Source organism: Melitaea cinxia, chromosome 16 (assembly GCF_905220565.1).
Source record: "Melitaea cinxia chromosome 16, ilMelCinx1.1, whole genome shotgun sequence".
Taxonomy (NCBI): Eukaryota; Metazoa; Arthropoda; class Insecta; order Lepidoptera; family Nymphalidae; genus Melitaea; species Melitaea cinxia.
In genome coordinates, this window is record NC_059409.1 from 8,934,322 (window position 1) to 8,949,655 (window position 15,334).

The window sequence follows — 15,334 nt, forward strand, 5'->3', positions numbered from 1 at the left end:
TGTACATATATTTGTGTACTTTCAATTTTCATATCTACTTTGTTTTTGTAGTTAGTTAGTTCTTTGCTTAATGGCTTTTATTTGTTTTTGTAATTTTTTTATTCGAAAATCAACTGTTGTCATTTACAACAAAAATAGATACTTGACATTGACTGACCACAGATAAATCTATTGTATATAAGCAATATGGATGCAAATGCAAGCAGATTTAGAAAGACATATCGTGGTGTGAACGGAATCACTTAACATTAAATCACCAAAAGTGTTACAAAATTACATAAAGTCGAAAAATTCGAAATATTCATTATGATTATAATATAAGGGGTGATAACTTGGTATGTGTTAATGAAATATACGATCTGGGAATCTTAATGGATTCGAAGCTAAGTTTTATCCCATATAATATAGAAGATATTGTTAAAAAGTCCCTTAAAATGCTGCAATTTATCTTTCGAAATACAAAGGATTTCAAAAACTCATATACAAATATAGTACTTTTTAATTCAACATCAGGAGCATAATCGAATATTGTTTGATTGTCTGGAGCCCGTACTACCAAGTACCAAATTTACAAAATTCAATTAGAAAGAATACAAAAAAAAAAAAAACACGTGCATTATCTTATAAAGGCAATCTAGAATAAAACTACAATAAAATGTTAAAACACTTTAAAGTGTTGTCATTGTCTACACGAAGAGAATATGTTTTGGATATTTACTTTTTAAATAAAATTATTAGAGGAGATATTGACTGTCTTGATCCGAAGATTAAAACTGGCAATTCCTAGAAAACCTTTGAGGTCTTCCAGATCAAAACAAAAGTTTGTGAGTAGATTTGCTAGAAACAATTTAGGCATCAATACATGCCCAAATAGAATCATAAAGTTGTGTAATTCAATTTTTAAAGAGGAAGCGGATATTGATATTTTTAGATATTCTGGGAAAGCATTCAAGAGAAAAGTTAAGATGCTTTTTATATTATATAATTATGTTTTGTATATTAAACTGATTTAATAAGGTGTAATAAGCTTGCGTTGTTGTTTGTGCACTATCGCCGACACATTTTTCGTATACTACCTGCTTTCATTAAAGGTTACTTGGAAGAGATCGCTATGAACGATAAGACTGCCTTTGCATGCTTATTTGTTTTTGTATGTAATGGTTCTAAATTGTGTCTTCTTTTTTTGTGTGCAATAAAGTTTTAATAAAATAAATAAATAAATGCAAAACGTATGAGTTATTTCGATTCACTTCGACTGCGCGCAGCGATTTTATTCGATTATCGATATGATCCTTTTCAGTCGTCGTACTGATTCACTCTGTGCACAATCGAGTCAAAATACTTGACAAATTGTGATTTTAGCGAAAAAAGCGCGGGAACTTTGAAGTGAAAAGGCGGTCTTTTTTTTCAAAAATATTTTATTAATTTTATAATTCATTCACTGGAGTTTTTTATAAATAAATACTTATAAATTAATCAAGAGATGGGGAGAAGTAAGAAAAGGAAAAAGAAGGAGGAAGGTAACGCTGAGGACGACTCGTTGAGCTCCGACTCCGAGTCCATAAAATCTGTTGAGCTAACAGACGCCGAAAGGTATGCCCCGTTTCGGGTAGCCGATTACGTGCGGCACTACCCTGAGAACGGGGGTAATTTTGACTATATTGTATTCCTGGAGAGTACAGAGGCTGACAAGCCAATCGGAACAAGAGACATGATGACACTCGCTAATAGCATAAAAAAATATAATAAAGGCGTGAAACAACTAAAACGCATTAATAAAAGTAAAGTTGGAGTTATCTTTGATAGACCTGCTTTTGCTAACGCGGTCTTAGGCAACAAAAAATATCTTGATGGGTACAAACTTAAAGCTTCCCTTCCGGCTGCCGCTACAGAGGTCACTGGGGTAATTTCTCATGTGCCTATAGAATTATCCAATAAAGAAATATATTCAGCTCTAACTAGCACGAAAAATATTATATCTATACGTAGATTTATGCGACGTGTAAGAGAAAATGGAGAAATAAAATTAATCCCCACAAAAACAATTTCTATAACCTTTTCCTGTCCCAATTTACCAGATAGTGTGGACCTCAACAGCTGGCGGTTCGAAGTACGGCAGTACATCCCGCCAGTAAAGCAGTGTCTAAAGTGTTTAAGATATGGTCATATTGCAAAATTCTGTAAAAATTCACAAAGATGCAGCATTTGTGGCGAAGGTCACAATTTTAAAGATTGTCAGACTCCTTATACTGCAGCCAGTTGCTGTCACTGCTCTGGCAATCACATTGCCATATCCCCTGCATGCCCTGTTAAAAAAGAAAAAATCCAGCTTAACAGAGATAAATTTCAGAAAAAAAGCTTTGTTGATGTTTTAAACAGCTCTCACTTTCCATCATTAAACAAAACTGATCAGTTCTTATCTCTTTTAAATTCCGAAATAATACTCAAATCTATTACAGAAGCTTTAGTAAAACTTATAACACTAAACAAAAATAATGAAATACCTATCTCTTCCCAAAATATTAAAAATGTCCTGCAAGATACATTAAAAAAGGTTACTAATAAATAATTTGTACTTTATGGATACTTTAAATATTGTGCAATGGAATGCTCAGAGTATTCTACACAATCAACATATTTTTAATTATTTCCTTTTGGACAAAAATATTCACATTGCGTTAATTTGTGAGACTTGGTTAAAGCCTTGTCAAAAATTTAAGATACGTCATTACAATGTAATTCGTCTTGATTCAGGAAACACCCACAATGGCGTAGCCATATTAATACATAGCTCTATTTCTTATTCTAAAATTGATACTTTTTATGATGACTCCATTCAAAATGTTGTTGTTCGTATAAAATACTCTAGCAACAAAGAACTTACTATCATAAGCTTTTACAGTCCAACTAATTGCAATCCTGCTTTTTCTAAATCTAAACTAGACAGGTTAATTAAAAGTTTACCAGAACCAATCTTCCTAGCAGGAGATTTTAATGGCCTAAACTCAGCCTGGGGCTGTTCTACTTCTAATTGTCGAGGCAAAGACATTTTAGAGTCTATCAATAACAATAATTTGGTTATACTTAATGACGGAAGTATGACCACTGTTGGTTCGCACATATGGAGACAGAATGCTCTTGACTTAACCATAGTATCACCTTCATTGGCTCTAGAGTGTGACTGGTCAGTACATGACGATCCCTTAGGCAGCTACCACTTTCCTGTAATCACAAAAATTTTACTTAATAACAATCATTACAATGCCACTCCTATTCCCAATAGTAGCTCACTACCCTGCTTCCCTAACCTGAACAACGTTGATTGGAACATTTATAATTTAAATGTCCAACTATTGCTCACTGAATTTTCTCTTGATACACAAGACCCCCTTCATAACTACACAAAATTTACAGATATTTTACACTCAGCACTGTGGAAATCATCTTCTATTTCTAAGCACTCTTTGGTTAATACAGCTTTATCTTCATGCTCTCCTTCTAACTTAAATAAAAAAAAAAAACTTCTTCCTTGGTGGAATTTCAATTGCACCAAAGCCGTATTAAATAGCAAAAACGCTTATTTGACTTTTAAATCTGATCCCACTGAGGCTAATTACATTAATTTTAAAAGACTACAAGCCACCAAAAAATATATTATCAGAAATGAGAGAAGAAACAGTTGGATAAAACTTTGTGAACAATTTAACAGATCGACTCCTATATCAGTCATTTGGACGTATATGCGAAAATTTAACAAAAGCTATTCTCCACCTTCCCATAACAACTCTGACTATTCTTGGATCTTTGATTTTCTCAAAAAATATACTCCAGATACTGTAGAGCCAGCCTTTAATCTTAATTCTTTCTGCCATATTCTTCCTAATCAAAATTTTATTATAAAATCTTTTACCATTGTCGAATTAAATTCTGCTATTTCATCCAGAAAAGACTCTACACCTGGCCTTGACTACATTTCATATAAAATGCTTAAACACCTGTCTTCTCAATCTAAACTAATTTTATTAAATATCCTGAATCTTCTTTGGGAGCATAATCTTATTCCTATGGATTGGAAGGTTGATTGTTTAGTACCTATCTTAAAACCCAACAAGGACAAGTTTAACTTTGATTCATATAGACCTATAGCATTGACTTCTTGCATGGGAAAAATATTTGAACAACTCTTAAAACAAAGATTGGAACATTTCATAGAGTCTAATCATATTTTACCTTCTAATCAGTTTGGTTTTAGAAGAGGCAGGTCTTCAAGGGAGAGCATTGCTCACTTACATCTTGATATTTATAATGCTATACAATCAAAGCAAGCTCTCGCTGGAGTTTTCTTCGATGTAGTTGGAGCCTTTAATAATGTTAACCATCATATTCTATCCACGGAATTAGCTGCGATTGGTTTACCTGTAAAAGTTATAAAATGGATTTTTAATTTTTTGCACAGCAGGAAGGTATTTGTTAAGTATAATAATAGACTTATTGGTCCAAGGCTTTCTCATAAAGGTACATGTCAAGGTAGCATTTTGAGTCCATTGATTTTCACACTTTATATACATAGATTAAACTTAATTCTAGGCTCTCATATATACAATTTACAGTTTGCTGATGATTTGGTAGTCTATTGTTCTAGTAATAATATAACTACCCTAAATCTTAAGTTAAACGAAGCTTTAGTTAAATTAAATTCTTATTTTAATTATCTTGCATTGGACATTAGCTTTGAAAAGTCTAAAGTCATAGTTTTTAATAAAGTAGGGTCTGAAAGAATTAAAATAAACTATAATAATATATCTCTTCTTATCACAAATGAAGTTAAATTTTTAGGTGTTATATTCATGAATAACTTATCATGGAACAAATATGTAGACCACATAGTTGATAGAGCTCTTAAGGCTCTTAATATTTTAAAGTCTCTTGCAAAAACATATTGGGGTTCTGATCCAAAAATCCTTCTTACCCTATATAAATCTCTTGTACGCAGTCATTTTGAATATGGATTTCTATGTTTTTCTGCTAATGACAAGTTGGTTAACAAATTAAATATTATTCAAAATCACAGCCTGAGACTTATCACTGGCGCCATGAAAACAACCCCAATTAATTCGTTACAGGTCGAGTGCAACATTTCCCCTTTACACCTTAGATTTAAATATTTGAAATACTGTTTTTTGCTAAAACTGTTTTCCATTAGTAATCATCCTCTAATTAAAAAGCTTAATTACTTACATAGTAAATATCCTGTAAATGCTCCATTAACTTCTAATAACCCATTTATTCTCTTCGAATATTCATTCATGTTAAATCTAAATAACCAACACAAAATACACAGTTCTAGCAATTGGATGTGTTACGAAAAGGAGTTTGACTGTCTTATTAATCAAATCGATATTATTATTGACCATAAGCTAAAAGAGCGCCAGGAAGTTTACAACCTCATAGCACAATACTCTGATAAGTTCAAACAAGTTTACACAGATGGATCAAAAAATGATATAAATGTTTCCATGGCCTATTATGTACCTCATCTGAAGTTTGGCCAAGGCGTCAGATTGAAAAAGGAGATATCAATATTTACAGCTGAAGCTCTAGCAATTACTGCTGCCCTAGAATTCATTAAAAAACAAACTAATCAATATTGGCTGATCATTACTGACAGTATGAGCGTTCTAAAGGCTTTAGATAATTATCAATTCAGTGCTAATACAAACTTCATCATTTTAGAAATAAGACATCTCCTTTATCAACTATCCAGAAGAAACTACAACATCAAATTATTGTGGACACCTTCACATATAGGAGTAAGGGGAAATGAACATGTGGACTTTCTGGCACGTTCAATTGTTGACAGTGACAGCGGCAGCCCTGTTGATGAGAATGTTGCCGTACCATACACTGATCTATTAGTTGCTATTAAATCAAAAATCCTATCTGATTGGCGTGATCTTTGGCGACAAACCTTGTTAAGAAAAGGATCTTGGTATGCTCAGATAAATCAAGATATTGGAAAAAGTCCTTGGTTTACTAAATCGCATCAACATAGAAGCAGAAAATATTATACAATACTATGCCGCTTGAGATTTGGACATTGCAGATTTAATGCACATTTGAATCGTATGCGTATCATCTCATCGCCCGTTTGCCCACATTGCACCAACAACTCTACACAGTCTTTAGATCACATATTTTTTGAATGCTCCGCTTTTAATCTGGAACGCCTCTTATTTATAGCCAACTTGTTATCAACTTCTGGACCAAAAAATGTCCCGCGCAATACACAAGATTTATTGACTAATTTGGATAACTATACTAGTATATTTGAATTTATTTGCAATACTATCAATGATATTTGAAACAGGATCAGGACCTTCATTCATCGGATGTGAAACTTTATTTTGATATTTCAGGCTTCGGCCTATTACAGACTTGGTTTCGACCTCGCCTATCACTTATAGACAAAGAAGAGTAGACGAAAATATGAAATTTCAGACTTGGTTTCGGCCTTACTCTACCAGTCATCGAATCAGAAGAACAATAAAGTTACTTCAGACTTGGCTCCGGCCTTTTGATATATCAGAACGAAACTTACAAATTCAGACTAGGCTGTATGGATTATAGTCCTTTGCCTTTCCCTATTGGGGATAAATTTTAAAACAACTTGACAAATTGTCAATTTTGTATTTATTTTCTATTTTTATCAGATTGTTAAATTGTTTATCTTACCAAATGTTATAATAATGAGGAAATAATTTATTTTTTAGTATTTCTGTACATTTTTGTAAATATGAAAAGAGTATTAGAAACAAAAGTTGAAGATAACTTTATGATACGATTTAAATATTATAAGTCAAATAAACCAAAGCCATCTCTTGAAGAGGTTATAAAAATACAAAATGATACTATTGAGGTAAAAACAGTATTAATTTTTCTGTTATCATCAGTACCTGCAATTGTTATATTGATATTTAATGCGCTTGTTGTTTTTATTTTTATTGTGTCACATTCGTAAACTTTATTGTAATTACATTTTCATAAACTTTTAATTATACCTAAATTTAGCTAAGACCTAGACTAGGTAAAACCGAATTAGAAAAACCGAATTATGGGGTTTTTGGGTGTGGAGGGTGGAGGGTGTAGGGGAATCTATACAAGGTAACACTGTCACACCTCAAAACCCCATGGTTATGGAGATATACATGGTTAAAGTTTTGAGGTTAGAAGAAGAATTTAAAGCTATTATAATACCTTTGAGTTCGTACTGTTTGCATTGTGTGACAAATCGACACTTTTAAACAAAATAATGCGTCAGACATAATATTCTAATAAAATTAGTAACATTGCGTGCTAGAATATAGGTTTAGAAATTCGAAAAATACCCAAAACCGAATCGAAGCACCCCACTGTCCACGTGGTCTTGGTCTGTCCTACCCCTTGAGTGTTTTTTTTGTGTCGCGGAGACGCAGAGGGAGGCACTTCCCGCAGCGCCGGAGCCAAGCGTTCCTCTAACTTTTGAAATTCTTCTTCTAACCTCAAAACTTTAACCATGGATATCTCCATAACCATGGGGTTCTGAGGTGTGACAGAGGTACCAGGGGTAGCGTTCCCCACCCTCTCCCCCCCCTTCCCCCCACGGTCCCGAAATTCGGTTTTACCTAATCTAAAGCTTTACCCCTAAATTTATTATTATCTATATAGTTTAAATATTACACAATTTAACGCAATTGCGTCCTTGTGTGTTTCCCAACTATGCCTCGGAGAGCATGTAAACTTTTCATTCGAAGTTGTTATCATAGACAACTGATAGTAATTATTACTCATTGTAGGGAATTTATCCACCAACCCATGTTGGAATAATTCGTAATATCTTACTATAAAGAAAAGATGCCTTTGCTTAGCTCTGATTGATAAAATAATGATTCTAAATAACCCTTTAACTTAACTTTTAGGTTAACAATATTTCCAATATTATTGAAAATGATCCAAGAACTAAGTTATTAGGCTTAAAAGATTTTACAAATTGGAAGACTTATACATTTAAGAAACACCCAGGTTTATTTTTGATTCTTAATCCATTTACAAGTTTAGGACAAAGATTTTGGATCAGAAAATGTTTGGAGGAATATCCCAAGAAGCCTAATAAAACAAATATTGATATAGAAAGAAATATTGAAGACTGGTGGAGTGAATTATGCAAAGGTGAACAATGGGACAGAAAACTGCAGAAAAAATTGAGATGGACAACATTAGGGTATCATCACAATTGGGACACAAAAGTAAAATGTTAATATGATTATTAATAATTAGTAGTTAATAACGTCTTATTGTAAAAATAATCAAATACAATCTATGTAACCATTGTAAACATTTTAGAAAATTCAATATAATATGATTTGCCACCACAATATAATATGAATTGATGATGTGTTGGCGTAACTAACTATAGTTACATAGACTAAGTTTAATACGAGTCATTTATTGTTACTGCTTTCATTCTTTTATTTATTACAGCATGACACTTTATAGAAAAAATATCTAATGAAAAAACTGAATTTCAGGTGTACAGTGAAGAAAATAGAGATGTATTTCCTCTGGAATTAGCAGAATTATGTGACGTTGTAGCACAATACTTAGGCTACGTAAATTTTAATGCAGAAGCTGCTATTGTTAATTACTATCACATGGGTTCCACACTTTCGGCTCATACTGACCATTCAGAAGTGAATTTAGAAGCACCATTGTTTTCATTCAGGTAAAATAATAATACAGATGAAGTCCTCATATATGTCTGATATATGCACATGACATAAATACAAGAGCCTTGAATAAGACAAACATCTGTACGAATTATATGAAAATTTGTTGAGTGTGGATCAAACACTAAACATTATTGCAACAGTCAGTTGCTTTGAACTCTTCACCAATATGTGGATGTCTATATTTTTTATAATAAATATAAATAGTTCAGTTCAGTTCAGCCTATTGCAGTCCATTGCTGAACATAGGTTTCCCCAAGTTCGTGCCAGACATCCTGGTTTTCCGCAATCCTCATCCAGCCTACACCGGCAATCTTATGTAGATCGTCGGTCCCATGGGCCGGAGGACGTCCCACACTGTGTTTGCCAAGAGGTGGTCTCTACTCCGGGACCTGTCTGCTCCAACGGCCATCGGTCCTGCGACACAGATGACCAGCCCACTGCCACTTCAACTTGCTAATTCTGTGGACTATGTCAGTTACTTTCGTTCTTTCGTGGATAGTCTCATTTCCAATCCTATCTTTGAGAGAAACCCCAAGCATAGCCCGTTCCATTGCACATTGAGCGACTTTAAACTTGTGGATCAGTCTCTTCGTCAGTGTCCACGCCTCGGCTCCGTATATTAACACAGGCAGGACGCATTGCTCGAAGACTTTTGTCTTCAAGCATTGCGGAATCTTCGAAGACTTTTGTCTTCAAGCATTGCGGAATCTTCGAAGACATTTGTTTTCAAGCATTGCGGAATCTTCGAAGACTTTTGTTGTCAAGCATTGCGGAATCTTCGAAGTGAAGACTCGACGAAGCCTGTCAAACGCTGCCCGGCCCAACCGAATCCTATCAGCCTCTTTCTCGAAGTTGTTGCGGCCTAGTTGGATAGTATGGCCTAGGTAAATATAATCCTGAACAACTTCGAGAAAGGTACCATCTACCGATACCGGTCTCGGTATGACTTGGTTGTAAAACATAACTTTCGTTTTGTCCAAGTTTATACAGAGATCGACACGTGGGGGGGACTCGTTTAGGCTAAATGCAGCCAATTGCAGTATACTCCACTTACCGCCAGCACAGCCTCCCGTAACCCGGTGATTCTTAGCACCCTCTACCCCATCGTTACCGAGGCCGCTGCCGTAGCTGGGAATAGTGGAGCTGCCGGGAACTGAGGGCCGAAGCTTTCGACGCGAACTCATAGGGGTTTTTGCCACGCTGGTCAGGCGGGTTGGTTACCGCAGGGTTGACTTTGTCGCACCGAAGACCCTGCTACCCGTCCTCGGTCTGTGCATTTAAAAAGCCAGCTGTAGGATGGCTGTCCCGCCATCGGTCGGCTTCGCTAGTTCCATGGTTGTATTGAAACTTTGCTTGAATGAGAGGGGGTGGCTAAATTCTATAGTGCCGTAGCCACACACAGCAAATATAACTAAGTATCATATATATCATATACACATTAACATTATATTTGACATTAAACCTAAATGAAACATTTAAACAGAAAAAGTTTTTTAAATTATTGTTTTTACATTTAATAGATAATACTGAATTAAATTTAGATTTAGAATTTTTTATCACAACTTTTATTTAATGCCAAAAATTGGTCTTGAGATTATAATAAAGAGATTTCACAAATGTTTCAGTTTCGGTCAGTCTGCAATTTTCCTGATTGGTGGTCACGAAAAGTCCTATGAACCATCTGCAATACTTCTAAACAGCGGTGATATTCTCGTTATGTCAAAAGAAGCTAGGCTTTGTTATCACGCAGTGCCTAAAATATTACCAGCATTAAATCAGCCTTGGAATAACCATGAGGAATCGAAAATAATTACTTGTGATGATGTTAAAACTAAATACATAAATATAAAAAAAATAGTGACAGAAATGAATAGAAATGTGGATAATGAATGGACCTGTTTTGGTAGTTATGTTCAAGAATCGAGAATAAATGTAAATGTTAGACAGGTGTTAATGGAGAATCGGAAGACCTTAGATGATTAAAAATTATTTTGTAATATATACAATTATTTATACTAACTTTTTTATTTAAAGTTAATTAAGAAATAAAATACTTCTTCCATGAATGAGGTAATGACTGAAAAAGTATATAATGTATTATACTAATTGCAATAAATTATTTAATCTTGAAGCAATAACATTTTTATTTTTTCAAATGTCTCGGATAAGTGCTAATAATAAAGCTAGAAACTTTAAAAAAAAATTCTACTTGAAATCTTCTACTTGAAGATTTGGTCTATTTAAAACACAAATTTAAATCACGTCAGCCTATCACAGTCGACTACTGGACATAGCCTCCACAAGTTCGCGCCAAAAATTGCGTGAACTCATGTATATTTCCCATAGTCACCACGCTGGGCAGGCGGGTTGGTGACCACAGGGCTGGCTTTGTCGCACCGAAGACGCTATTGCCCGTCTTCGGCCTGTGTATTTCAAAGCCAGCAGTTGGATGGTTATCCCGCCATCGGTCGGCTTTATAAGTTCCAAGGTGGTAGTGGAACTGAGTTATGCCTTAGTCGCCTCTTAGGACACCCACGGGAAGAGGGGGTGGCTATATTCTTTACTGCCATAGCCACACAGCAAATTTAAATATCTACCAATTATTATTTGGTATATTAATCAAGATCCAGTATTTTTCTTGGTTCGATTGTATGAGAAATTGCTTGTTACTGTTTTGTTGTCCTTTAGTTTTATGCGTCAGTAAGTATTAGTATTTTACTTTATAGACGTTTTAGGGCTGACAAAAATAGTATTGGACGGTTATGCAGAATTAGGTTGCCAGAGTAGCTCGTATATTAAGACAAAGTAAAATTTAAAAAAGGACGGATTTTTTTCACGTGGAAAGTAATCTAAAATATCGACAGAATCCCCCAATTGAAGGAACGTAGTTAGGAGTCGAACATTCTATATATCAATGAAAAGAAATATTGATAGAATTATTTATCTTAAAGCAAATTAGATACATAGTCAAAAGGTTTGATATTCAATTGATTATATCACTATTACTACAGGTCGAATTAGGAAGAAAAGTTAAGGCTTGTAACTTGTTAAGGTTTTGCTTAAGGTGGTTAATATGACAATAACTGTCGATTATCAATATCGGAATATCCGCCAACATAGAGTAGAATAAATATTAACAGGAATCCGCCAATCCGCATTGGAGCAGCGTGGTGGATAAAGCTCTGATCCTTCTCCTACATGGGAAGAGAGGCCTATGCCTGCTGAAGCGTAGCATCGAAATAAATCAATTCGCTTTGATGTATGTAACTTTTTCGACGCAAGATTATTGTTGAAATTCTTTCATTTCTGTAGCTCTACAGAAAGGTCAACATAGCCTAACTCCATCTTTTCAGGATAGCTTGTTACATCCTTTCTAACTTCTAATAATTGTGTTTGATCGCACACCAAAAATAAAACCGACATTAGTGACATCAACATGTAATAGATACAACGTAAATAGACGAAAAAATAGTCAAGTAAACCCTGCTGAAAAAGTTATTGTAAACTATTGTGTGTTTGAAACAGGGATTCCAAAATTTTCAAACAATGTTCATACAATTTTTATCTGGTTTTATTTGGCCTATAGCTCAGTTTTTTTTTTATAACTTTGCAAACTGAACAATGACTATTTTGTTAAATTCCACGCGGATGAAGTCACGGGCACAGCCAGTTATTATATGTAACTCGAAAAGTACTAGTTACATCTCAATTAAATTTAAATGGGACCACATGACTCTCACCACCTTTCGATAAAAGAATTATCGAAATCGGTCCACCCAGACAAAAATTTTGAGGTAACAAACGTTAAAAAAATACATTACAATTTAAAACCTCCTCCTTTATTGGAAGTCGGTTAAAAAAACAGGTCACACGCTGTAGTGTGGTAATTGGAAAGCTCTTGACGGATGTGGTACTAATCCTTATAATGTAAATAACTATTAAAACGATCAATAATGTTAATATTTCTAATAATTAAAATTAGGTTAAAGAAATACTGCCTCATAACTGTATAAACTAGCTATATGAGGTTTCAATCCGGTCCGGCGTCGGTTGAAATGCGGTCTGATTTTCATTCGTGTACACTGAAACATGGTCTGATTTCGTTGCGGTTGTGGCTGCCGTCTACGTGTATCCAAAAGTAAGTAGTGAAAGACACTAAAAATAGTACAACTTTCCAAGAGTACATCGAATATTTGCTGATTTATTTATACTTTATAAGTGGAAACTTCTTTTGGCGAACCTTATAGTTGTTGTCAGTTACGTTAACTATCTAACAAAGTCCCATGTGTTGTCATAAATACAAGATAGCTATGGTTAGCTTTAGGAATAAAATTATCCGTCGACCTAGAGTGGAGTAGCGTGGCGGGATAATATGTTTCAGTTCAGTTTAGTTTTCAAAACAAATACTGTAGGTAAAAATTGTTATTAAGTGGATACAAGTTGACAATACCTACTGTATTGTAAACGCCGCTCTAACTAACAATGGTGTCGACACCTAAGATAGAGAAGGCAAAGTTTTATCTGCCGTGCGATTTCTGCTTTACTGCAGTTTCTCAGATTTTCTTTTGAAAAGTGCATTATCCTTCATGAAGTTATTCTCTAGCGTCAATCATGACATGAAATTAAACATAAGTTTGAAAGCAGTGATCATTTGGTCTGTCCATTGGGCGGTTTCATTTATTGTAGGTAGGTTTTATAAAATCATGGCCCAAAAATTTTTCCACCGAAAAGTAGTTTTATTAAAACTTTTCAAACTTTAATAGGTTTTTTAAATGGAATTGAATATTTCATCTAATTTGGAGGTATCCAAATCCAGTATTTATATCAGATATCATCCAAGAAGCGATCACTTCAATATACGAACTAGTTCCTTGTATCCTCGTAGGTATTCATTCGTTGCGATCGGCAGTTAGCTGTTTCATGCGATGTCGAATCCACCCCTTTAATACGTAAGCGAATAGACGACAAAGCGGCACGATTTTCCCACTTGCTCAATAGAAATGCCATTTAGCGTTTCAGTTCAAAAAGATGATTATCCTAAAGTCAGAACATTTCATATCGTTTTTCTTTTCGTCGATATTCAGTTCATGTGCAGAATTCACTTCGGGTATCGGGACTTAAGATTTTTGAAGACGTGCTTTTCAGTCTAACAATGGAAAAGTTCGGGATTGCTCTTTTCTTATAGCAATTAGGCACTGACTTTAATATTTATGGGCATACTTTTTTTCTTTCACTCATAATGTATTTTTAACATTTATATACGTATGCTTACCAGCTTGAATCGCCAATTATTGAGGTACTAAATATTATTGTAGTTAACATTCAGTATTTATATTAAAGTACAGATTCTATCAACGTGTTGAATGTTTATTTAATAAATAGGGAATGGGAACCGTTAACTACGTCTTTATTAGGGGACTATAATAAAAGCGAACTTAACGGGGTGTAGTCACAATGGTAAGTCAAATTGAGTTAGGTATGTACATTGTCGTAAACAAGCGCAGTAATTTGCAAGTCGACATGGCTCGAGTCACTCGATTAGATTCGAACAAGTATACTGTCATACGCAACGGAATTGAATGGATACTCGATGAACTCAATGGGAAGTGACGGACGGAAAATACGTTTGGAGCAAAATATAGATATATAGGTACGTTGTGGTGTACCAATATTTTGATTATTTTTATCTGTACTTATACCTTTTACGCTATTCTGTTATAAAATTTCAATACTATGGCCCTATGGCTTAAAATATAAAATTGTTTAATGTAATAAACATATTATTTGATTTGTGAATCTGAATTCTTAATGCACTGTTTTTTGTTTTTGTTTTTACTATTTTTAATAATGTAACGACTTAATCGCTCTATATAGAAACTGATGCACAATCAAAGTCGCTTTAAGAGGTATTCTATAAAAATCGATAAATTGGCATTTGTTAGGCTCGCAAAAACTCGATAACCGGGTGATTGTTTTGAATAATTTGATTTCTGTTTTTTCGCTTTATACTGGTTGGTTTACAAAAAAGAAAATAAAAATTAAAAAAAAAAAACACCGAATAGTAAAAAGGCTTAGTAATTTTAAATGGTAGTTGTCGAATTTAAACAAAAAAAAAATAGTCTCGTCGCATATAAAATACCAGGAAAGGACACAATTTTAATTTTAGTGCGCTACACGGATACCATGAACAGAAATAATAAAACTTTTGTTTTGTTTTATGGTTATCTGATCTAGTTCATACAACGGCTAAGACAATTTTAATTTAATTTTTATAAGATATTCATGAATAATTGAGTACCTCCTTTAAAAAAAAGTAAAAATAAAGACTTCTTCTTATTCGTCGATAAATGGTTTTGTATCTTATTATATGTAGTACTTGTGACCGAGCTTAGCTCGGTATTTTTAGTAAATCGTGTTTTTTGGAAATCATACGAATTATATATTGATGAAATATGAATAATATTTTCCGATTTTACCAACATAATAATAAAAAATATGAACTGGTTATTTAAATAAAAATCATGAGTGCAATTAGAAAAAAAAGGTAAAAAATAATCGATCTGGAGACA

At 33.9% G+C, this 15,334-nt stretch overlaps 1 protein-coding gene across 1 annotated transcript; it reads left to right on the forward strand.

The window, feature by feature from the left end:
* The first annotated feature begins 6,698 nt into the window (after positions 1-6,698).
* LOC123661036 (nucleic acid dioxygenase ALKBH1) lies at positions 6,699-10,896 on the forward strand. The gene is made up of 4 exons (XM_045596049.1): positions 6,699-6,916; positions 7,956-8,282; positions 8,565-8,758; positions 10,391-10,896. Exons 1-4 carry the CDS (start codon positions 6,794-6,796, stop codon positions 10,746-10,748), a joined length of 1,002 nt encoding a protein of 333 aa, XP_045452005.1. The 5' UTR covers positions 6,699-6,793; the 3' UTR covers positions 10,749-10,896.
* The last annotated feature ends 4,438 nt before the right edge of the window (positions 10,897-15,334 follow it).